This window comes from Capra hircus, chromosome 14, assembly GCF_001704415.2.
Source record: "Capra hircus breed San Clemente chromosome 14, ASM170441v1, whole genome shotgun sequence".
Taxonomy (NCBI): domain Eukaryota; kingdom Metazoa; phylum Chordata; class Mammalia; order Artiodactyla; family Bovidae; genus Capra; species Capra hircus.
This window is the reverse complement of record NC_030821.1, coordinates 80,741,322-80,764,081: the sequence shown is the minus strand read 5'-3', so window position 1 is coordinate 80,764,081 and position 22,760 is coordinate 80,741,322. Positions and strand designations below refer to the sequence as shown.

General features: G+C 55.2%; 1 protein-coding gene across 1 annotated transcript; it reads left to right on the top strand.

Moving 5' to 3' along the window:
- Positions 759 to 16,928, top strand: TOP1MT (topoisomerase (DNA) I, mitochondrial). Its single transcript, XM_018058111.1, is given in 16 exon segments — positions 759 to 1,186; positions 4,667 to 5,029; positions 5,110 to 5,278; positions 9,064 to 9,174; positions 9,977 to 10,099; positions 10,553 to 10,644; positions 10,646 to 10,738; positions 11,645 to 11,789; positions 12,057 to 12,237; positions 12,399 to 12,568; positions 13,346 to 13,460; positions 13,933 to 13,980; positions 13,983 to 14,059; positions 14,477 to 14,571; positions 16,211 to 16,364; positions 16,750 to 16,928. Coding segments are annotated over 16 exon segments (2,463 nt in total). The 3' UTR covers positions 16,849 to 16,928.

Here is a 22,760-nt window from a genome sequence, read left to right as displayed (position 1 = left end):
ATATGCTCGTGGTTCCAAGCACATTGTGAAAAACAGAAAAAAGTCCACTGAAGAGACGGGAGACTCTGTACTCCCTGTTATTTTGAATCTTTCCTCTGTCTTCAAAGTGGTGGGCTTTCTAAGTGAGCAGCGAATCTATGTATTTATGTCTAGTTTTGTATTCTAGATCTGCCGAGATCAGCAAGCCAGTGAAGAAAAATAACTGTGAAAAGCTGTCCAGGGAAAAAGGCCAGGTGACATCTTCAGGTGTTACATCATGATCAGCTTTCTAAGCAGCTGTGCTTGGGTGTTCAGTCTTGCAAGTGTAGGAAGACAGTGGGGACTTCGCTGAAGGTCCAGTGGTTAGGACTCTGCGCTTCCACTTCAGGGGGCACTGCTTCCATCTGTGGTGTCTGGTCTCCTGCAGTGTGCCCAGAAAGTAGAAGACAGTGAATGACCTCACTGTCTGACTTGTCCACCTTGCTAATAGGAATGTCTATGAGATGAGTCTGTGGAGCCTGGGTGCTCTCTGCTCTCGTGGTTGGTGGACGGGGTGGTGCGCCGCCCTGGGCGCACTCCTGATGAGGGCCACCAGGGCTGAGACACACGCCATCTGCTGAGGTTGCTTCAAGGGCAGCGGGGACACGGCCTGGGTGGGGTGCCCTCTGCTGGCAGCCCTGTGGGGAAGGGCAGGGCGCTGGCGGGGAGCGGCCCACTCTGTGTGCTCTCTCCTGCGCAAGGTTCTGAGGCGACGACAAAGCCCTGGGCGAGAGAGGAAGATGGCCCTTGGTGCTCTCCGGATGTCCTCTGAAAACGGGGATCTGCAGAGCACGGCCAGCGGCCAGGATGAGAAGGTCCTGTGGCCGCGCACCCTGGGAGAGGGAGACGCGGAGCGAGTGGACACAAGCCGGGGAAAGGATGGGGCGAAAGTGGAAAGCAAATGGAAGGAAAATAAAAGGAGAAAATTGGAAGAGAAAAGGCAGAAAGGGCTTGAGAAACGAGGAGCCGGGGGAGGGAGGCGGCCGCGGGGAGAGAAGGCGCGCGGGTGGCCGCAGCAGCAGGGCGGGGCCGCGGGCGGGCAACGGAGACACGGACGCCACGCGCTGCCGGGCAGACGCGCGGATGGGGGCCAGAGGGCTGTCCCCTGCGGGGACGCTGGCCGATACCGACAGTGGGGTAGAGTTGGTGGGGAGCAAGCGGCTGCCGGGTGAGATCAAGGCGGGGGAAGACGGGGGCTGGAGAGGTTAAAGAAGAGGACGAAACGATGGGGTGCTGGCAGCGAGGCTGCATCAGGGAGTGTAGTTTCCAGAAAAGACAGAAGAAGGAAAGAAAACACAGGTGGGGCAGGGGCCTCGGAAAGAGAGGAAGGGAGACGCGGGAGTGCAGGGCTGGGGGGCGCCTCTGAGCGCCGACGCCGCCCGCCGCCGGGGAAGGACGCGCAGCAGCAGAAGCGACAGAAGCGTCGGCGTGGCCTGGAGCAGCGCAGAGGCCGCGAGGAGGAGCCAGTCGGGGCGACGTGCGGTGGGAGCAGCAAGAACAGGCCCGGGGAGGCCCCCGCAGGGCGGGGGCAGGAGGAGCAGGCAGGTGGAGACGGTATCCCCGCCCCCCGCGCCTCGCCCCGCCCTGCCGCGCCCCGCCCCGCCGTCGGGCACCGCCCCCAACCTGTCTCGACCCCGGAGCCCCAGTGCCCCGAGAGCCTCCAGGCCTCTTTCAGGCTCTTGGGAAGAGGTCACACTGTCAGTGCTGGCCTTTTCTGCCAGCTGTGCGCCTGTGGTGGGTACCCCAGAATGCTGTAGTGGAGACCAGAGAGGTCTGACACGTAGGTCTCACGTGACGCTGGTGAGAACCGCCCCCTTATGAAGCGCTCGTTCTGTCTGCATTGCTAGTATCCAGCCCTGATGGGTGGGTACTATCTCCACTTTTCAGATGAGGACACCAAGGTCCAGAGAGGTTAAGTAACTTGCCCCTGGTTACGCAGCCACTGAGCAGGGGAGCAGACGTGCGACTGTCAACCATTACCTGAGCTGTCCCGCCGCACGTGGCTGCGAGCATCCGGGATGTAGCTGGCCCCAGCGGAGACGTGGTGATTTCAATAGTAGGAAAAAGAATGTGAACTCACTATTTTTTAATGTTTATTATACGTTCTGTGTATGTGAAGTCGTTCAGTCGTGTCCGACTCTTTGCGACCCCATGGGCTGTAGCCTATCAGGCTCCTCCGTCCATGGGATTTTCCAGGCAAGAGTGCTGGAGTGGGGTGCCATTTCCTTCTCCAGAGGATCTTCCCCAGCCAGGGATCGAACCTTGGTCTCCCGCATTGTAGGCAGATGCTTTACCTTCTGAGCCACCAGGGAACTCATTATATGTTATAGTGACAATATTTAAGATATTTTGGTTGAAATTAACTATATTATAAAAAATCAAATCGGTTTTAAACGATTTAACATCCATATGTGGCTTGTGTCACGTTTCTGCTGGGAAGTTTCATGCCTTGTGAAGTGGGGCTGCTGGTCTTGGGGTGAGTATCTGCTGCATCCAACGGAGTGATTCTGGGGAAGTTAGATTTTCTGAGTCTTGTTTCCCTTGTATTGGAAACAGGGTTACTGTTTGTGGAATTGCTTCTGTGAAGGGACAGGTGAAGGCTTATGACGTGGGTGGGTGTTTGATTTGCATTTCCCTGGTGGGTAAGGATGTTGAGCATCTTTCATGCATATTGACCATTTGTGTCCCTTTGGAGAAGTATCTGGTTGTTTTTGCCTCTGATTTCAGTTGGGCTGTTTATCTTTTTCCGGTTGAGATGTAAGAGTTTTTTACATATTCTGAACACTAGACTCATCAGTGACATGATTTGCAAACTTTTTCTCCCTTTCTGTGGATTCTCTTATTTTATTGATGGTGTCCTTTGAAGCACAGAAGTTTTAAAATTTCGAGTTCACTTTAGTTGTCTTATCTTTGTTTGCTTGTACTTTTGATACATTTAGAAACCATTAACTAATCCAGGGTTATGAAGGTTCACAACCTGTTTTTTTTTTTCCTTAGGGTTTTATTGTTTTAGCTTTAGGTCTTTAATCCATTTTAACTTGCAAGGATTGTGTGTCCCTTTGTTTTTTGCATGTTCAGTAGCACTTGTTGAAAAGACTGTTCTTTTCCTATTGGATGGTCTTGGCACTCTGTGGAAAATCGATTGGCCACAGGTGTATGGGTTTATTTTTGATTCTCAGTTCTACTGCATTGATTTGTATGTTTATTTTTATGCCAACACCATGCTGCCTTAATTACTGATGCTTTATTGTAAGTTTTTAAGTTGGAATGTAAGTCCTCTAACTTTGTTCTTCTCTTTCAAGATTCTTTTGGTTATTCTGGTTAGCTTGTATTTCTACATGAATTTCAGGATTGGTTGCCAATTTCTGCAAAGAAACCAGTCTTTTGATGGGGGATTAAGTTTTATCTGTGGATCACTTTGGGGAATATTAACATCTTAGCAAAATGAAGTCTTCCGGTCCACAAATATGATGACTTTCGGTTTACTTACATCTTCTTTAATTTCTTTCAGTATGTTTTATAGTTTAAAATGTACAAATCTTTTACATATTTGGTTAAATTTACTTCTGGGCATTTTCCTTTTTTTGTGCTACTGTGAATAGAGTTGTTTTGTAGTTTTCTTCTTAAGTTATTCACTACAGGTATAAAGAAAGAAAATTGATTTTCGTGTATTGATCTTGTACCTCATAACTTTGTTGAATTAACTTACTAGCTCTAATGACTTTTTTTGTAGAATCTTATTGGTTTTCTATACACAAGATCCTGCCACCTGCAAATAAAGACAGTTTACTTCTTCCTCTCAAACTTCGATATATTTTAGTCACTTTCCTGCTCTGCCTAGAGCCTCCAGGACTGTGTTGAATAGCAGGTCTGGTTCTGATCTTGGGTCGGAGGCACCTTGGAGTGTCACATAGCCGTGGGATGTCTCAGGTGGAGGTTCCCTCCAATCTAGTTTCTTGAATTTTTTTTTTTTTTTTTACTTTTATCATGAAAAGGTGTTGGGCTTCTCGTCAGATGTTTTTTCTGCTTCCTTTTAGATTTCTTACAGTTCTTGTCTTGCCACATTTCCACTTACAGAACTTCAGTCTGGATTTGAAAATACAGTGGCTTCAGGATTCTGAAGGTGCAACATGTACTTGATTTTAGAAAGACTGTAAGAGAAATATGCAAGGACTCTAAGCACACCTGGCAGAAGGTGGCCTTAAGGAGCACCAGCTGCTGCTGTCCTAGTGCATGTTCAGTCAGCGGTGCGTGGCTCATTCCAAAATTGGGGTGACCCCCACCATGGCTGCCTGGGTGCTGAGAACCAGCCCTTGCAGCTGTGCAGCTCTGCACCAGTGCTTCAGCCACTGGATGTCAGGGACAGTGGTGCAGGAGGGTGGGCTCAGGAGCACGGCGGGGGCGGGGGGGGGGGGGGGCGGAACAGCGAGGGGCTGGTCTGCAGCGCGGGGCCGCCTGGGAGGTGGCGCTGGTGTTTGCACGGTGCCTGACCCAGCTTCACCTGTAGGGCCCTCCGACAGCATGGAGGTGCCCCTCCTCCATGTCTGGCCCGGTATGCAGGCGAGCGTGTGATTACGGAGGACCTACCAGGTGCCCTCGGGAGCTGAGGGGCACGCGCTGAAGCCCTGCGGCCCCTTGCTGCTCCTAGGCCGCCGTGGGGAGGAGCTGCGCGCGGGTGGCGGGGCCGCGTGCGCATCCTGCGGCTGTCGGCCACTGTCTGGGGACGGAGGGGTCGGCGGGACGGCTTGAATTCAGGGCCTGTCCGCAGCGTAAGGAGGCTGTCCCGAGAGCTCAGGGTGGAGGAGGAAGGCGGGGACAAGGGACCGCGTGGGGGCTGTATTTCCCTGACTGGGCCCGCCGTGGGGCCGGGAAGACGCCCCGCGGAGGAAGAAAGCCTCCCAGCGCCAGGCCGCCCTGTGCTCGGCCCGAGCGGCTCCTGGAGAGCAGAGTGCGTCCCGACGTCCCCCAGGCCTTCAGCCCAGCAGAGAGGGTCCGCCGCCGAGCCGGTGAGGTGAGGGAAGACCGCGGGCGAAGGCGCAGGGAAGGGGCGTCCCGGCTCCTCCCAGACCCCTGACCTCTGCTGCTGGGCAGGGCGGGAGCGCAGCGGAGGGTGCACGTGGTCCTGAGTTTCCCCGAAGGTGATCTTAGGCCGCAGGTGCAGCGCGTGATGTTTCCGGACGTGCCTGGGGGTGCAGCCCCCCTTCTCACCCTTGCTCCCCAGGGGGGCCCCTTTGGCGGTTTCTTCCTCCGTTCCGCTTTGGTAAGATCTGTTGCTCATGTAGCTGTGCGTGGCCTCAGCACCGTAGTGTGGTTTTGAACCTGATGGGTGTGCTCTGACACGGGCCTCTCGTCGCACTGGACTCCCAGTTTCTTGGTTTCCAGGAGCTTCAGTCCATTCATTCTGATCGTGGGCACATAACGTGCGAGCAGTCCCCCTAGTGGCCGTTGTGCTCCGAGCTGAGGCTTCCTTCTGCCCGCTGTGCTCCCGGGCTCTTTCCTGGGGGATGTGCACAGAGGCCCTATGGTCACACGGGGGGTGAGTTGTGACGGGGTGTGGAGTAGAGGGAGGGCGGTGGGCTTCTCCTCTGCATGAAATACCACCTTTCCAGAGAGCAGGGTGGGTTCACACCTGCATGGCGCTGCACTCAGGAGCTCCTGTTGGAGCTCTCTTAGCCTAGTGCTTCCAGGGTAGTGTCTCACTGAGGGTGATCCACGTGGCCCCTGCTGTGGCTCAAGTACCGTCACTACATTCCCACCGCAGCCAGTAAAGAGTGTGCCTCTCGGCTCGGGCCCTGCTGGGGGCGGGGAGGGAGCGTCTGGGGAGCAGAGGGGTGAGGCTCGAGTGTGAAGCTTGGCAGGGCTGTAGTGGTCCTTTCGCTGGAGCACCCTGAGTAGATGCATTCCAAGAAAAAATTGCGGTTGTCAACTTTGCCCGAGTGGGTTGGACTAGCCCCCGGGACTCCTCCTTCTGGGCCAGGGAGACGCGGCGGGTCGTTTAACGAGGGGCGTGGCCTGAGGCTGGGCCGGGTCCATCCCGGCGCCCCGCCCCCAGCAGGGAGACGTGGCCCCTCGCCTGGTTCAGCCGGGGGTGGAGTCTACCGGGCTGCGAGGAGGGCCTGTGCGCAGTGAGAGTGTGCAAACGTTCTCGTGTGTCCTCCAGGAGGGAAGAGGAGAAGAGCCCGGGAGGCGTGAAGTGGACGGGGCCTGGTGACCCCGTGGTGACCCCCGGGTTCCTGCTGGGGGACGCTCAGCCAGCACACACGAAGCCGTGTCTTTTCCTTGACCCCTGCAACTCCGTTGATGTAGGTTTCGGTTTAGAATCTGTTTTCCTGAGCTAGACTAGATTCCGTGGCTGTCAGAACCAGCTCTGCCCCTTAAGGACACCTGGGCGGCCCAGCCGTGGGGCGGGGGATGCTAGCGGGGCAGTAACTGAGCCCCTTGGGCCTTGGCAGCTCATCTGGTTCTGTCTTCTTCACCTTTTCCTCAGAAGCTAGTTTGGGGAAGAACTGTGTTCTTTTATCATGACTGCCTTCTTCTTACTATCAAACTAATGTGTATTTTTTTTTCCAATGTTCTGTGATAAAAGTTCTCAAACGCACAACAGCGGAGAGAACTCTGTGGTGAAGGCCCTCCCCGCACTGGCCTTCACGCTCCTGAGCTGGACCCTCTTCTCCACTGAGCTGTCCCTAGTACCCACGCTTGGAGTAAAATGTTGGAAGTCATTGGGCAAACAGGGGAAGGTGTTTAAAGGTTGCAGCTGCTACAGTTAATCACACGTCTGCTCTGGAGCCTTAACTTTAGTTTTGCTTCTGTTAAGTGGTGATATGCATCCTCACACTTCAGGTGTTGTTGATCTGTAAACTTCGACATGACTATAACAGCAAAGTAAATAGTTCAGTTCAGTTCAGTTCAGTTCAGTCGCTCAGTCGTGTCCGACTCTTTGAGACCCCATGAACCACAGCATGCCAGGCCTCCCTGTCCATCACCAACTCCCGGAGTTCACTCAAACTCATGTCCATCGAGTCGGTGATGCCATCCACCCATCTCATCCTCGGTCATCCCCTTCTCCTCCTGCCCCCAATCCCTCCCAGCATCAGGGTCTTTTCCAATGAGTCAACTCTTCGCATGAGGTGGCCAAAGTACTGGAGTTTCAGCTTTAGCATCAGTCCTTCCAATGAACACCCAGGACTGATCTCCTTTAGGATGGACTGGTCGGACCTCCTTGCACTCCAAGGGACTCTCAAGAGTCTTCTCCAGCACCACAGTTCAAAAGCATCAATTCTTCGGTGCTCAGCTTTCTTCACAGTCCAACTCTCACATCCATACGTGACCACTGGAAAAACCATAGCCTTGACTAGATGGATCTTTGTTGGCAAAGTAATGTCTCTGCTTTTTAATATGCTATCTAGGTTGGTCATAACTTTCCTTCCAAGGAGCAAGCGTCTTTTAATTTCATGGCTGCAATCAACATCTGCAGTGATTTTGGAGCCCCCCAAAAATAAAGTCTGTCACTGTTTCCACTGTTTCCCCATCTATTTGCCATGAAGTGATGGGACCAGATGCCATGATCTTCGTTTTCTGAATGTTGAGCTTTAAGCCAACTTTTTTACTCTCCTCTTTCACTTTCATCAGGAGGCTTTTTAGTTCCTCTTCACTTTCTGCCATAAGGGTGGTGTCATCTGCATATCTGAGGTTATTGATATTTCTCCTGGCAATCTTGATTCCAGCTTGTGCTTATTCCAGCCCAGTGTTTCTCATGATGTACTCTGTGTATAAGTTAAATAAGCAGGGTGACAATATACAGCCTTGATGTACTCCTTTTCCTATTTGGAACCAGTCTGTTGTTCCATGTCCAGTTCTAACTGTTGCTTCCTGACCTGCATACAGATTTCTCAAGAGGCAGGTCAGGTGGTCTGGTATTCCCATCTCTTTCAGAATTTTCCACAGTTTATTGGGATCCACACAGTCAAAGGCTTTGGCATAGTCAATAAAGCAGAAAGAGATGTTTTTCTGGAACTCTCTTGCTTTTTCCATGATCCAGCAGATGTTGGCAATTTGATCTCTGGTTCCTCTGCCTTCTCTAAAACCAGCTTGAACATCTGGAAGTTCACAGTTCACGTATTGCTGAAGCCTGGCTTGGAGAATTTTGAGCATTACTTTACTAGCGTGTGAGATGAGTGCAATTGTGCGGTAGTTTGAGCATTCTTTGGCATTGCCTTTCTTTGGGATTGGAAAGAAAACTGACCTTTTCCAGTCCTGTGGCCACTGCTGAGTTTTCCAAATGTGCTGGCATATTGAGTGCAGCCCTTTCACAGCATCCTCTTTCAGGTTTTGAAATAGCTCCACTGGAATTCCATCACCTCCACCAGCTTTGTTCGTAGTGATGCTTCCTATTGACTTCACATTCCAGGATGTCTGGCTCTAGATGAGTGATCACACCATCATGATTATCTGGGTTGTGAAGCTCTTATTTGTACAGTTCTCCTGTGTGTTCTTGCCACCTCTTCTTAATATCTTCTGCTTCTGTTAGGTCCATACCATTTCTGTCCTTTATCGAGCCCATCTTTGCATGAAATGTTCCCTTGGTATCTCTAATTTTCTTGAAGAGATCTCTAGTCTTTCCCATTCTATTGTTTTCCACTATTTCTTTGCATTGATCGCTGAGGAAGGCTTTCTTATCTCTCCTTGCTATTCTTTGGAACTCTGCATTCAGATGCTTATATCTTTCCTTTTCTCCTCTGCTTTTTGCTTCTCAGTAAATCATTAAAGCAGGACAAACGTAGTATATGTGGCTGCCTTCTGCAGGGGCCTGGCACGTGCCCCAGGATGCTCAGGTGTGGTCGTCTTCTTAAATTGAGCATGTGCTTCGGAATTTTAAAACTCAGAGCTCCTTGGTCTTGGCGAGTTTATAACGTGATACAGCACAATGTGTGTAACAAAGAGTGATTTAAAGGGCAGGATGCTGTGTGCTGCAGGGTGAGGGCCAGCCCCCTAAATCCGCATATCTTCCCACGTCTCCAGGGAAGCCCTTAATGCTGAGCTTAGCAGCAGAGGAGGTTGCAAGAGGAGGCTGCTGCGTTTTATGGGAAAGTGTTGCAGCATGAATATACAACAAAAGAAGTCTTCCCAGACAACTTCTTCAGTGACTGGCGGAAGGTACTCTCTACGTAGCCACGGCCTCGGCCTGTCAGACGCTGGCTCACCTTCCCGTCTCTGCTGCCCCTACAGGGGCAGGTAGAGCCAGGCTTGGGAAAGGGAGGTTGTGGGGGGCCCAGAGGGGCATTTTGTGTTCTCAGGAAACAGAAACACTTGTTGGGAAGCTCTTTGAAGATAAGGTGCTGGGTGGGTCTGTGCACACCTGCACCCGCCTTGGCTCTGCCTGTGGACTGTGCACCTGGGCCCTTCCGGCTGCTCCAGGCCAGACCCTGGGGCCACTTGTGTGCCTTTTCTGGCTGCTGGGCACCTGGGTGCTTCACAGGGCACTCTGGGGCCGTGCACCCCTTCTCCACAGGTACCTAGGGGATGGCTGGGCCACAGGCTCTGTGTGTGTGTGTGTGGCTGAATTAGGGGCTGCCAAGCATGTGCGTGTTCCCACCACTTGTAGGGTGGCAGGCCGCCCACACTCATAGTGAGTGAAGGGCCCATCAGTGCTGTGCAGTCCACACGGTAGTTGGTGGGGACCGTTCTTCAGATGCAGCCGCATGGCCCAACTCAGGGCCACTGGGGGGAAGCTCTGGCACCTCAGCTCACTGCCTACACACCTGGGCAGCTACCTGAAGGGGCTCTCTTGGGGGAGGGACAGTTGCGGAGGCTGCTGGTCAGGGTGGCCTTGGTTCCTCCTGCTTCTGGGACGTCACAATTCCCTGTGGAGTGGGACCCCCGCCACAGAGGGGGAGGGTCCCCGCTGCCTGTGTGACCCTTGCCTGCGTTAGATGATGGGAGTATATGGTTTCATTAGGAAATGACAGCAGAAGAGAGGCAGGTCGTCAAGCACCTGGACAGGTGTGACTTCACGGAGACCCACAGACACTCTGTGGACAAGACTGCTTCCCAGAAGGCTCTGTCCAGGGGGGAGAAGCAGGTCAGGCTGCCCCGGGGCTCAGTCCGGCTTGGGCTTCTGGGGTCTCATGTGGGAGGCAGCTGGTGGTACAGAAAACGACCCCTCCTCTCACAAAAAATGCTCCTGAGGGAGTTTTCTAGATGAGCCCCAAGAGAGAGTGGTGAAGGGGACTTTGATTCCGCTCTGTTATTCTCAGCTGATTTTGAGCTATGTGCCCCTAACCTGGACGTATTTAAGAAGTGCTGTGTCTACCTGGAGCACGTGGAGCAGCGACCCTGCCATGAGGACCAGTGGGCCGGTGCTTCCCACTCGAGGTGACAGCGGGCCGTCACGGCCGCGCCCTGTGCTGGGCCTGCTTCCTCGCTAGGCTGCCCAGGCTGCTGCAGCAGTGAAGGGGCTCTGACTACTCCTGCTCACGTGGCAAGCATCCTGTCTCTTCACCACTAAAGCTGACATGGTGTTATATTAATGCAGAAGCTCAAAGAAGAGAAGGAAAAACTTCAGCAAGAGTTTGGCTACTGTATCTTAGATGGGCACCGCGAGAAGATTGGCAGTTTCAAGACTGAGCCCCTGGTCAGTCCGAGGCTGGGGCGACCACCCCAAGATGGAGAGGCTGAAGAGGAGGGTCCTGCCGGAGGACGTGGTCATCAACTGCAGCAGGTGCCTGTGGCCCCGCCGCTCACCTGGGAGGGGGCTTCCCTGGTGGCTCAGCTGGTAAAGAATCTGCCTGCAATGCAGGAGACCCCGGTTTGATTCCTGGGTTGGGAAGATCCAGTGGAGAAGGGATAGGCTACCCACTCCAGGATTCTTGGGCTTCTCTGGTGGCTCAGATAGTAAAGAATCCGCCTGCAATGCAGGAGACCTGGGTTCAGTCCCTGGGTTGGGAAGATCCCCTGGAGAACGGAAAGGCCACCCACTCCAGTATTCTGGCCTGGAGAATTCCAGGGACTGAATAGTCCATGGGGTCACAAAGAGTCAGACAGGACTGAGCAACTCTCACTTTCTCACCTGGGAGGGGGCCCGATGCAGGGTGTCCTACCATCACTCCAGGCTCCGTGGGGTGGACTGGAGGGCACCTTCCCTGCAGAGGAACGTGTCCACAGCAGCCCGGGTGCTGTTTGCTGATCCAGCCCTTGTCACCCTGCCCCACGCTTGAGATTTTACTCCACTCAGAGTGCACATCTGTGTACTTTGAACAGTTTTCCATGGTTCAAGTGGTGACAGGCGTGCAGGAGCTCCTGTCCTGCTGCTGCGGAGGTCACAGCCGAGCCGGGCCGGCAGGTGCACCCTGGGAGCCCAGGCCTGTCAGGAATGCACGGCCGCCTGTGACCCTTGCAGCTGCCACGGCTCGCAACACACGGGGTTCACCCTTGGGGCAGCTCTGAAGGAACCTGTCACGGGCAGGAGCTGAGGGCCAGGGGTGGTGGCACAAGGGCACGGCTTGGGTGATGAGACGGCTCTGAGACAGACTTAGCACTAGCGGTGCTCACGGCCGTGGGAGATGAGGGCGTCTGGCTGGTGTGTCGGGGTCCTGATCGTTGGGTTTGGGTTGCTCTCCTTCTGCAGGGACTCTGCAGTACCCGAGCCCCTAGCCGGCCCCCAGTGGAAGGAGGCCGGGTGTGTCCGCACAGTCATGAGGTTGGCGGCATGGACGGAGAACGTGCAGAACCTCATCAAGTACGTCACGCTGAACCCTGGCTCCAAGCTGAAGGTGCGCCGGGTGTGACCTTGCTTTCCCCGGCCTAGCTGGGCCACTTAGGCAGGGAGTCCCTGAGATCGTAGGCGTTAACTGGCCAATTTTGGAATCACAGTGTGTCCAGTGGCCATTGGTCTTAAAAAATAAGGAATTTAAGTTTATGCCGTCTTTAACTGAGTTTGGAGTCTGCTTGCCTGCCCTGAGTGGAGGAGGTTAAGAGGGGGCCCAGGAGGAGAGTCAGCAGTTCCCTGTTTGAAGGGGGCTCCTTGCTCCTTTTTTTAGGGGGAGAGAGACTGGGGGAAGTACAAGGTGGCTCAGCACTTGAAAGGGGTTGTGGGCGAGATCCGTTCCCAGTACCGGACCGCCTGGACGTCTCTAGAGATGAGGACAAGACAGTGCGCTGTGCCCCTTAACTTCATCGACAAGGTGCGGGTGGTCCCGAGCCTCCCCTGGACTTCTCATGGTGCTCTGGTTGGTGGCAAAGGCTGGGTTAGATGGATGGGGGTGGACAGCGGGCCTTCTGTGTTCTGAGCCAGTGCCCTGGGCCGGTGGAGGGGTGGGCGTGTGCCCATCTGTGGTGTGTCCCCAAGGGCACGTGCGCCATGCCCTGATGGGGGTCCGCAGCTGGGAACGGGGAGGAGGGCAGCGGACATGGTGGCTGCTGCTCCCTCCGCGTGGAGCATTTCCAGCTGCACCCAGAGGCCAGCGGCTCTCCTGACCTCGTAAACGGGTCTGGAGGCTGGAATCGGGCTGTGAGCGGCGAATGCCGCTTCCTGGCGGCCATGCCTTTGTGCGTACACACGGGCAGAGGGCGAGGGCTGGGCCCTCTCCTCAGGCACTGACCGGGTCAGGGGACGCGGGCCATCCTGGTCACTCGGGAGCTTGCTGCCAGGTGTCCAGCCCTGTGGGACACACGCAGTGTGGGGCTGGCTGGAGACACAGGAGGAGGGTGTTCATGCTCGCTCAGGATGGGGAGGGAAGCGAGGGTGAAGGGAATGGGGCCAAGGGGCCACGGACATCCCTGGGCGCCCTGTGTCATCAGACGAGTGTGACTGTGGACATGGGGCCACCTGTGGATGTGCGGGGACAGGGGTGGCACCAGCCTGGCTAGACCAGCCTTGACATTCAGCGCACAACCCCACAAGGCTCTGCCTGCTCCGGGAGAAGCCGGGACCCGTTGCACAGATGTCCATCTGGGGCCCTCGTTTGACTCTGCTCATCCTCAGGAGGCTCCTTCCTGCCTGGGGATGAGGGCGCCTCGGTAACGGCGTCTTTCCTCCGCTGTACGTATACCGGAACCTACAGCTGTTCATGGACAACAAAGGCCCTGGGAGGAGCCCTTTGACAGGCTGACCATAAGCGGTGCTGACGGGGTGACCCAATGGCTGGTCTGATGAGGGGGGTGAGCGTGAGCACTGGCCAGCACCTTCTCTTGCACACAAAGGCCGAGGGCCTTCCGTCTGACTGGCGGCTCCGTCCCACCCAGGAGGCGGGACAGGGCCCAGGAGGAGCGCTGTGAGACTGTCCCCAAGGAAGCCACATGCTGAGCCCCACCTTCCCCCCACCTTCAGACTGCCAGCCCGAACAGGCACCTGCAGGACCCGAGGGATGGCCTGACGGCCAGGGTGTTCCGGACCTACAACGCCAGTGTCATGCTGTAGGGGCAGCTGCAAGCACTGCCCCGAGGTGAGCAACTGTCTGTGTGGGGACAGGGTGCCTGCTCGTGTGCTGGTGCCTGGCTGCTGGGCTGGTAGGAGAGCCGTGTGGTCAGTGGCTGAGGTGGAGTGTAGCTGGCTTGGCCAGAGGGAATGGGTCAGGGGCCCCTGACCGAGCCCCCCACAGTCCCCCTGCCTGGTCTCCCGTCTGCTCCCCCAGAGTCGGGCTTGAGGCACCCCCCAGCTCCGCATGGCCCCCTGGGGTGTGGGAACCCTCTTCCTGCTGCCTCCGCCCCTGCTGCCCCACTGTCCAAGCGCTCTGGCCTCTCTGGGCCCCTCATCCCAACTCTCGTGGAGGTGGGGTCTGGAGAGGCCCCTGCTGTAAGGCCTTGGGCCCAGGTCCTTCTGAGTCCCACCTGCAAGGCCCTTGTAGGGGGCGGGCTCCCTGGGCACACGCTCACTTGGGGGGTCCTGGCTGCCACTTCCTGACCCCCGTTTTCCAGCTGAAGACAGCATAGCTGCCAAACTTCTGTCTTACAACCGAGCAAACCGGGGTGTGCCTTTCTCTGCAGCCATCAGTGCACAACGCCCAAGACCTTTGACAAGTCAGTGCAGATGCTTCAGTCCCAGGTGCGCGGGGAGTACTGCAGAGGGCCTCTGAGGGTGGCCGTGCAGCCCCCCACCCGCCCTGGGGCTGTGTGGCCCTCGGAGGTGCTCAGGACACTCAGGGCTGCCAGTAGGGGAGAGCTGGCTCGGTGAGGGCCAGACGCTGCCTGTGCAGCCTACTGGTGTGGAAGGGCTTCTGGTCCAGGAAGGAGGTCAGTGGAGCAGGGGCCGGGTCTGGGGGAGCAGCCTGTGTGTCTGGGGCCCCTTGGCCTCACCCTGTCCGCTGGCCACAGAGTGACTGATCAGGCGAGTGCTCTGGCACCCTGACTGGGCGGATGGGCACCCTTTCAGGGCGTGGGACCGACAGGCTATGGACGCTGGTCTCTGGGGTGGACCAGGTGGGGCAAGAGTGGCCCCGACTGGGCCCCTGTTCCCCTGGAGATAGAGGCGAAGGAGCAGCAGGTGGCCGAGGCCAAGACAGAACTGCAGGAGGCATGGGCTGACCACACATCCCGAGGGGACAGCAGGTCCCCCCTGCCCCCTACAACTTGAGTCAGGCTGAACCTTCTTTTCCCTTCCCAGTTCCCTGGTGGTCTTTTCTGGTCATACTTGGCGATTTAGCACACACTACATTTGTGCCCAGAGGTACAGAAGCGCAGAAGTGCAGGGGAGAAGCGCCGGGCTGCGTGGTCCTGTCCTTCAGGGGCTCGTTCACAGGGTTCTGAGGTGCAGCCACCTCAGACAGCCCCCAGCCCCTGGCCCAGTGTTGGGGAGACACCGGTCTTGGAGGGGCTTGGGAAGTTGTCCTCTCTCTGCTCTCTGCTCGTCGGTGACCATTTGTGAGAGTTGGTGGAGTTAATTCTTCTTTAGCTACTCGGTAGAGTTCACCAGGAGAAGGCAATGGCACCCCACTCCAGTGTTCTTGCCTGGAAAATCCCATGGATGGAGGAGCCTGGTAGGCTGCAGTCCATGGGGTCGCTAAGAGTCAGACATGACTGAGTGACTTCACTTTCACGCACTGGAGAAGGAAATGGCAACCCACTCGTGTTCTTGCCTGGAGAATCCCAGGGATGGGGGAGCCTGGTGGGCTGCCGTCTATGGGGTCACACACAGTTGGACACAACTGAAGCAACTTAGCAGCAGCAGCAGAGTTCACGAGTGAAGGCCTCCGGGCTCGGGCCGTTCTTTGTGGGCAGTTTTAAATCACCGGGTGGTGGCTTTGCCTGTGTCCCTGTTGGGTCAGTGCTTGGTGGTGTCCCCCAGGAGCCAGCCCACCCCGCTGGGCCCTGCCGCCCGTGGTTCCCGTCCGTGCCCTTGTTTCTGGCGGTGCCCCTTTTGTCCCGCCGCCGTGGCTGCTTTATAGCACGAAGGTGTCCTCAGGTGCGCAGGGCACTTGCAGTCATGGGGTGCGAGTGAGCACCAGCTGTTGGGTCGGAGGGTGTTCTGTTCAGTGGAAAGCGAGGCTCTTCGGGCAGCTGCTGGCAGACCTCGTGTCTTCCACGACACTTGTGTACCCCGCCTACCAGCCCTCTTAGTGGCATCAGCAGCTGCCTGTTGGCCTCTGGCAGCTGCCACATAGTGCGTCTGGGTCTGCAGCCCACCCCATCCACAGCCTGGGACAGGCACTGTCTTGGGTCCCACGGCAGCATCTGATGGGGCCGCCCGGGCCTTGGTGGGGGTGTTCCCCATGCGCGGTCCTTCCACATGGGTCCAGGTGGATTTGGGCCTGAGTCCCTGGGACAAGGCCCGGGGTTGAAGTGCGTGTGGGTATTGCGTGTCTGCCCCCACCATCTGTGGGGCGCTGCGTGCATGGCTCAGGACGGGCCTGTGGGGGTGAGAGCTGCCTCCTGCTTCGATGCGTCAGCTTTTCTCTAAGGTGGTGGGAGTAGGCACTGAGCCGCTCACAGACATTTGATCCTGTCCTCTGCCCCCTTTTCTGTGTGCTTCTGGCCTTTGTGTGCTTTGTACTTCACTTCCTATGCCGTCAGGCCTGGATGGACGGTCCCCACTCTGTCCTGAGGGTGGCCTTCCTGAGTCCTGGTCTCGTGGGGCTCACCCTGGAGATGGTGGAGGGCCGTGGGGCACAGCAAGCCCTCCCCCAACACTGGGCTTGTAGGGCCCTGAGCAGAGTGGGGCGATGCCAGCCCGGGGGCCGGCCCCTCCCCCTTCTGCTAGCTTCCTGGAGAAGAGGGGGCAGCTGCTGGAGAAGCTGGAGGAGCAGCTGCTGAGAGTGAGCATGCAGGCCACAGACGAGGAGGAGAGTAAGCAGGTGGCCCTGGGCACCTCCAACCTCAACTACCTAGACCCCCGGGTCGGTGTCACCTGGTGCGTGACCTGGAGGAGGGACTGGACCCCCGAGTGGCCCCAGTTCAGTCCCCAGGGCCCTGGGGTCAGCACAGGTCTTTCCTGTGACGGGACCTGACCAGCTAGAGTGTCTGATGCCAGACCTGGTCATCGGTCCTCTCTGAGGGCTCTGGGGCTGTGGAAGGACCCTGAGCTGTCCCACCCACAAGGGTGTGGTGGCTGGGTCGCCTGTGTGCCCCGTGAGCGTTTCCCAGGTGCCGTACTTGGAGGCCACCTGGGCTGCCCCGGGTACACTGCGCCCCCCCATCCCGGTCCCTCAGCCCCCGATGGCCGTGCCAGGAGCAGGTCAGGTAGCCTGGCGTCCTGGCCTCCGTGCCTGGCCCCCGAGAACCCCCTCTCCTCTGGGCAAGTGTAAGAAGTTTGAGGTGCCTGTGGAGAAGGTCTACAAGACCCAGAGGGAGAAATTCACCTGGGCGCTTGACATGGCGGGCGAAGACTTTGAGTTCTAAAGGAGTACCTCCCCTGCCTTGCTGGGACTGACTTTGTAGTTTTTTTCCACCATTAAAGCCTATTGGGGAGTTTTGTACAATGAAGTGTTTTCTGCGTCATCACACAGGAGGTGGCGGACGCCCGGCCGTTTTGCTCTGAAGCGTCCCCCCTCCTGGCAGGCGCCCCTGGCCTGGCTGTCCCACGTGTGGCCTGTACCCCCAACTCCCACACTCTGTCCCAGCACCGGGTAGGGACACCACCCCCACCCCCGGCACCTCTTCACCTGAATAGACAGGAGGGTGGCCGAGTGCCATCCCAGCCTGTCTCTCCCTGGTGGGTGGGTGGGTCCATGTGCCCCCGAGCGAGCAGCCGAGGTCCCCGCAGCTGGACGCACGGAGTCTGTGCCCTCAAGGCCCAGTCTCAGCAGAGTCGGGGGAGATCTGGGTCTGTGGGGCCCAGGGGCGCGTGACCTGTGGGGCGTCCTGCTGAGGCCAGTCCGCTGTCTGCCTGAGGCTCCAGGAGCTGTAGGCGGGTCGTCTTACAGTACCAGGTGGGGCAGGTGCTTTTCTTTTAGCTCGTAGGTCTCTGTCTCAAGAGGCCCCCTCCTCTGCACCCAGGCCCGCTGGAGCTAAGAGGAGCCTGTGGCTGGGGCTCCCGGTGCTGTCGGGGGCATCCTGTGTGGGAGGAAAGCAGGGGTCCTGGCCGCAGGCTCGAGGGAGAACTCAGTTCCAGGTCTGGAGCTCCTCCTCATCCCTGGCGCTTTCCCTGCCCTGGCCTCTGTCTGCAGTGGTTTCCATTTCTTGGGCTACCCCCACCCGCTTCCCGTCTCCTGAAAAGTGTCTGACTCTTTGCAACCCCGTGGACTGTATAGTCTGTGGAATTCTCCAGGCCAGAATACTGGAGTGGACAGCCTTTCCCTTCTCCAGGGGATCTTCCCAACCCAGGGATTGAACCCAGGTCTCCCACTTTGCAGGCAGATTCTTAACCAGGTGAGCCACCAGAGAAGCCCAAGAATCCTGGAGTGGGTGGCCCTTTCCTTCTCTGGTGATCTTCCCGGCCCAGGAATTGAACCGGGGTCTCCTGCATTGCAGGTGGATTCTTTACCAACTAAGCTCTCAGGGAAGCCCTAGTAATAAGTTCTGTCTCCTGGGACCCCCACCCTGGACCCCTCCTCCCACCGCTTCCCATCTCCCCTCTCTGCCCCTATGTCTGGGATCTTGTTTTTGTAGCCTCCTGCAAAAAACTTCATCAACAGCAGTGAAAGAAAGGGCGTGAGTCTGCCCGTCTGGAGACACTGTGGCCGGGCCCTGGACTCCCGACTATGTGTGTGAGCCTGCAGGTGGGGAAGCGCCTCCAGTTGCGGCTGTCAGAGAGCTGCGCGGCTGTCCCTGGCCTCCGGGTGCTGCAGAGGCTCCGTGCAGTCTGCTCACCAATGCTGTCTTCTCTCCACGCCGAGCCTCGGTGTGTCTTCCTCTGCTGCTTGTGGCGGGCACTGGGAGCTGCTGTAGCCTTGGTGTTTCGTGTCTCTCAGTTCTGAGGAAAAAGTTAAGATTGTTTCCCTGATAACTTCATTCCCACTGTTTCGGTTTCTCCGCCCGTCTCCCTTCCTGCATGCTCAGTTACTCAGTCGTGTCCGACCCTTTGCAACCCCATGGCAGACTGTAGCTTGCCAGGCTCCTCTGTTCATGGAATTTTCCAGGCAAGAACACTGGAATGGGCTGCCATTTCCTTCTCCACGGGATCTTCCTGACCCGGGATTGAACCCACGACCTCTGCGTGTGGCAGATTCTTTACCACTGGCCACCTGGGAAGCCCGGCCTCCAGGACTCCTGTTAATCTTTCTATCTTATCCAGCTCCTTGTCTTTTCATTCTTTTAAAAAGATTTTCTCAACTTTATCTCTCAACCTCTCAATCTTCTTTGTTCTTAATTTTGGTTACCACATGTAGTTTCTAAGATTTGTTTTCTTTTCAACTGTTCCTTTAAATACTATTCTGTTCTCTTTTGGCGGGGGTTGGGGGTGCTGCACTGCATGAGATGCAGGATCTTAGTTCCCTGGCCAGGAATCAAACCTGTGCCCCCTGCAGGGGAGTCCTCACCACTGGGCCTCCAGGGCAGCCCCATACTGTTCTCGTTCAGTGGACACAGTTCCTTACTTATCTCCTTAGGAGTACTGACTCCTGCTTTGCTCACCTTTTCTACACTTCTTGCACTCGCCGTTTCTTTTGCATTTGCAGAAGCTCCCTTCTCTTTGCTTTGACTTTGTATGCGCATTGAGAACCTCCTCGGTCAGTGGTGCTGGTCGTCCACCCGTGGAGACGAGGCAGGTGTTCTGAGCACAGGGGCCTTGCGGCGTCTGGAGCAGCTGAGTGCGGTTGCCTGTGAGGTTGGTGGTTCCTGTTCTCCAGTGAGAACCCTGCACACCTGCTGTCTCCAACCCCAGAGCCCTTCCAGCATTTCACACAGCAAATGGGTGGGCATCTCGCCTCCAGAGGCCCCTCGGTGGACCCCTGCCTCTGCCTACCTTGTCTTCACAGGTGCTGCTGTTCTGGGTTACAGGCTCCTCCCACCAACCTGCCTGTTTCAACTGGATGTTGATCTTGTCAGGTTTACTGTGACTATGAACCTTTTTGGGTGGTTTCTGCCATCTTGCTCTGATCAATCAGTTTTATCTTCAGATCTTTCTTCTATTTATTTTTTAGTTGATATAGTAAGTTTTTGTTCATTTTAAGTTGCATTTTTTCTTTGATTGGAAACGTATACACTGTTTATATTTAGTAATTACATTAAACTACTCTAAGAGTATTTAGAGTCTAAAGTGTGTTACAGCTCTTCCCAACAGAGGCGGCTTTTAGGGCCTGAAGGTCCCTTTGGCCCCCGTGCTCTTGTGAAGGGCCCAGTGTGCGTCCTCACACAGTGTGGCTTTTCAGTTACATCAGCCATTCATCTGGTATTCAAGGTCATCATTTGGAAATCATTGTCCTTCTTTCTCTAGTAGGAACTTTATTTAGAAGTCCTTCCAGTGAAAACTGCTTAATAATGAACTCAGAGGTTTTACTTACCTTATACATGCTTTCACCTTATCTAAAAAAATAGTTTTGCTGGGAGCCAGTTCTAGGTGGACAGGTGTCCTCTCAGTGCACCGAGGACACGGCCCACTGTCTCCTGCCTCTTCCTGTTGTCTTGAGCGGTGGGCTGATGGTGTGACTGAGTGCTGGCAGTGGAGTCTTTCTCTGGCTCCTCAAGGTCTTCATCTTGTTGGCCTGTGCTTTCAGTGAGTTGTGTCCAGGTGTGGGTCTCTCTCTGTTCACTCTGCTTCATGTTGTTAAACTCCCCGAGTCTGTGGACTTGTTTAAAGTGCAGAGTCGCGTTACTGTGATGGTGCACGGGGACACCGGAAGTCCTGGAAGCCCATCCAAGTGGTCGGGCACTCCAGGGTCAGCTGCAGGCTGGCACGACATGCTGGCTATTGTCTTCGTGCTCAGCATGCTCAGCCACTCAGTCGTGTCCAACTCTTTGCGACCCCATGGCAGACTGTAGTTCGCCTGGCTCCTCTGTCCACGGAATTCTTCAGGCAAGAATACTGGAGTGGGTTGCCATTTCCTTCTCCAGGGGATCTTCCCAACCCAGCGATTGAACCCACATCTCCTGCTGGCAGGTGGACTCTTCACCATTGCACCACCTGGCAAGCCCCTGGCTGTTGTCTACTTGGGCTTAAACATTGAAGGTGATGATTCTGGGTCTTGAGAATGGCTGGAACTTCCAGGATATAGATAACAGTTTCAACATTCTCTCCTTTAATGGAAGCTTCCTGATGGCAGAGACTGACTGAGGGGGGAAACTGGGTCTTGTTCTGGTGGCCAGGGCCATGCTCAGTAAATCTTTAATCCAATTTTCTGTTGATGGGTTGGCCCTGTGCTTCCTCCGTTATTTGACCTGGGGCCAAACTATGGTGGGGGTAAGGAAGATAATGGCGACCTCCTTCAAAAGGTCCCATGCACACATTGTTATACTCAGTGCCCCCAACCCTGAAGCAGGCCACCGCCGACCCACACCTCCGCGGGAGACTCCTGGATACTCATGGGCAAGTCTGAGTCAGTCTCTTGTGGGGTCACTGCTCCTTTCTCCTGGGTCCTGGTGCAGAAGGTTCAGATGGTGCCCTCTAAGAGTCTGTTTCCCCAGTCCTGTGTAAGTTCTGGAGGCTCTACGGTGGAGTTAATGGGGACCTCCTTCAAAAGGGCTTATGCCATACCCAGGTCTGCTGCACCTAGAGCCCCTGCCCCTGCAGCAGGCCACTGCTGACCCAGAACTCCTCAGGAGACACTCGAACACAGTTCTGGCTCAGTCTCTGTGGGGTCGCTGGGTCCTGGCGTGTACAAGGTTTGTTTGAGTCTTTTGAGCGTCTCTGGCGGGTATGGGGTTTGATTCTACACACAGTTTCGCCCCTCCTACAGTCTTGCTGGGGCTTCTCCTCTGCCCTTGGACGTGGGGTATCTCCTCACAGTCGCTCCAGCTGTGCAGCCACTGCTCCAGCGCCTGCCAGCATCTTGCTGGGGGTCAAACTACCGCACAATTGCCCTCATCTCACACAAGAGTAAAGTCAAGCTGAAAATACCATGGCTTTACATTCGAGGATCTTTTTGTGGTCTTTGTCCAGTTTAATCTGGTGATAACCACCTTGCTGGGGTGAATGCCCACGCGGACACTTGTGCCATTAGCCTTCTCCTGCTGCATTCATTCAATGTAGATGATGTATTTCTTCCTGTAAACCTGGACTTCTTTGCCGATTTGCTGCCCTTTGTAGTGCCCTCATACAACCTGAACTTCCTCATCCTTTTGGATGGACATGGATCGAACGTTGTACTTATGTCTTAGCTCTTTAGAAAGAGAAGACATAATTTTCCTGCGAATGTGGGAAGGCACATTGAAATGCCTTTTTCGATTCTTGCTTTGGTCAGGAGTCACAAAGGGACTGAATTTCATTTTGGGTGCTGGCGCTTCAGCGATGGCCACAGAAGGGAAGAGCACCTTTCCATTTCTATAAATCATCTCAGTTTCCTTTGTTAGTGTTCATAGTTCTGAGTGTATGTCTTTTACCTCCTTGGCCAGGTTTATTCCTAAGTATTTTATTTTTTCTTCATGTGATGTTAAAAGGGACTTTTTTTTTTTTTTTTTTACTTTACCTTTCCAGTATTTCATTGTTAGTGTAAAGAAATGCAACAGGTTTCTGTATGTTAATATTGTATCCTGTCACCCTGCTGAATTTATCAGTTCTAGTGTTTTTGTGTGGACTCCTTAGGGCTTTGCATATACAGTATCATGTCATCTGCATATAATGGTAATTTTCCCTCCTCTTCCAGTTGGGATATGTTTTCTTTCTCTTGTCTGACTGCTGTGGCTAGGATTTCAGTACTATGTTGAATAGAAATGGTGACAGTGGGCATCCTTGTCTTGTTCTAGATTTTAGTGGGAAGACGTCTTATTAATATTTCTTTAAACATTCACACATAACTATTCTCTTGCCTGCATTATCTGGTAGTTTCAATACTCTGCAGTTCTTTGTGGTCTGTATCTGTTCTTTGCTGGTTTTGTTAACCCTCATTCAATGAGATGCTGTCCTCTGTGCTTGGTGACTTCTTTAAGTTCATTGCTTTGACCTCATGATCCAGGGCCATCAGAATCTAAGCAGGGGAAACTTTCCTCCAGAGAGCTGTTATACCTGGGAGGTAGCACAAACCCAGGTCCTGCCTCCGCATGGGAGCTCCAGGCTCGGCTTTCTACCTCACTTTGGCCCAGGAGCCGGCAGCCCAGTGCTATGGAGCCACTGAATCCACTCTGAGGGCACCTCTGCCCCTACAGGCTCTACAGCCCTGTCACCTGAGTGGACACCATAAAACAGACAGGTACCAACAGAAGCCCCCGAGTTGAGCTAC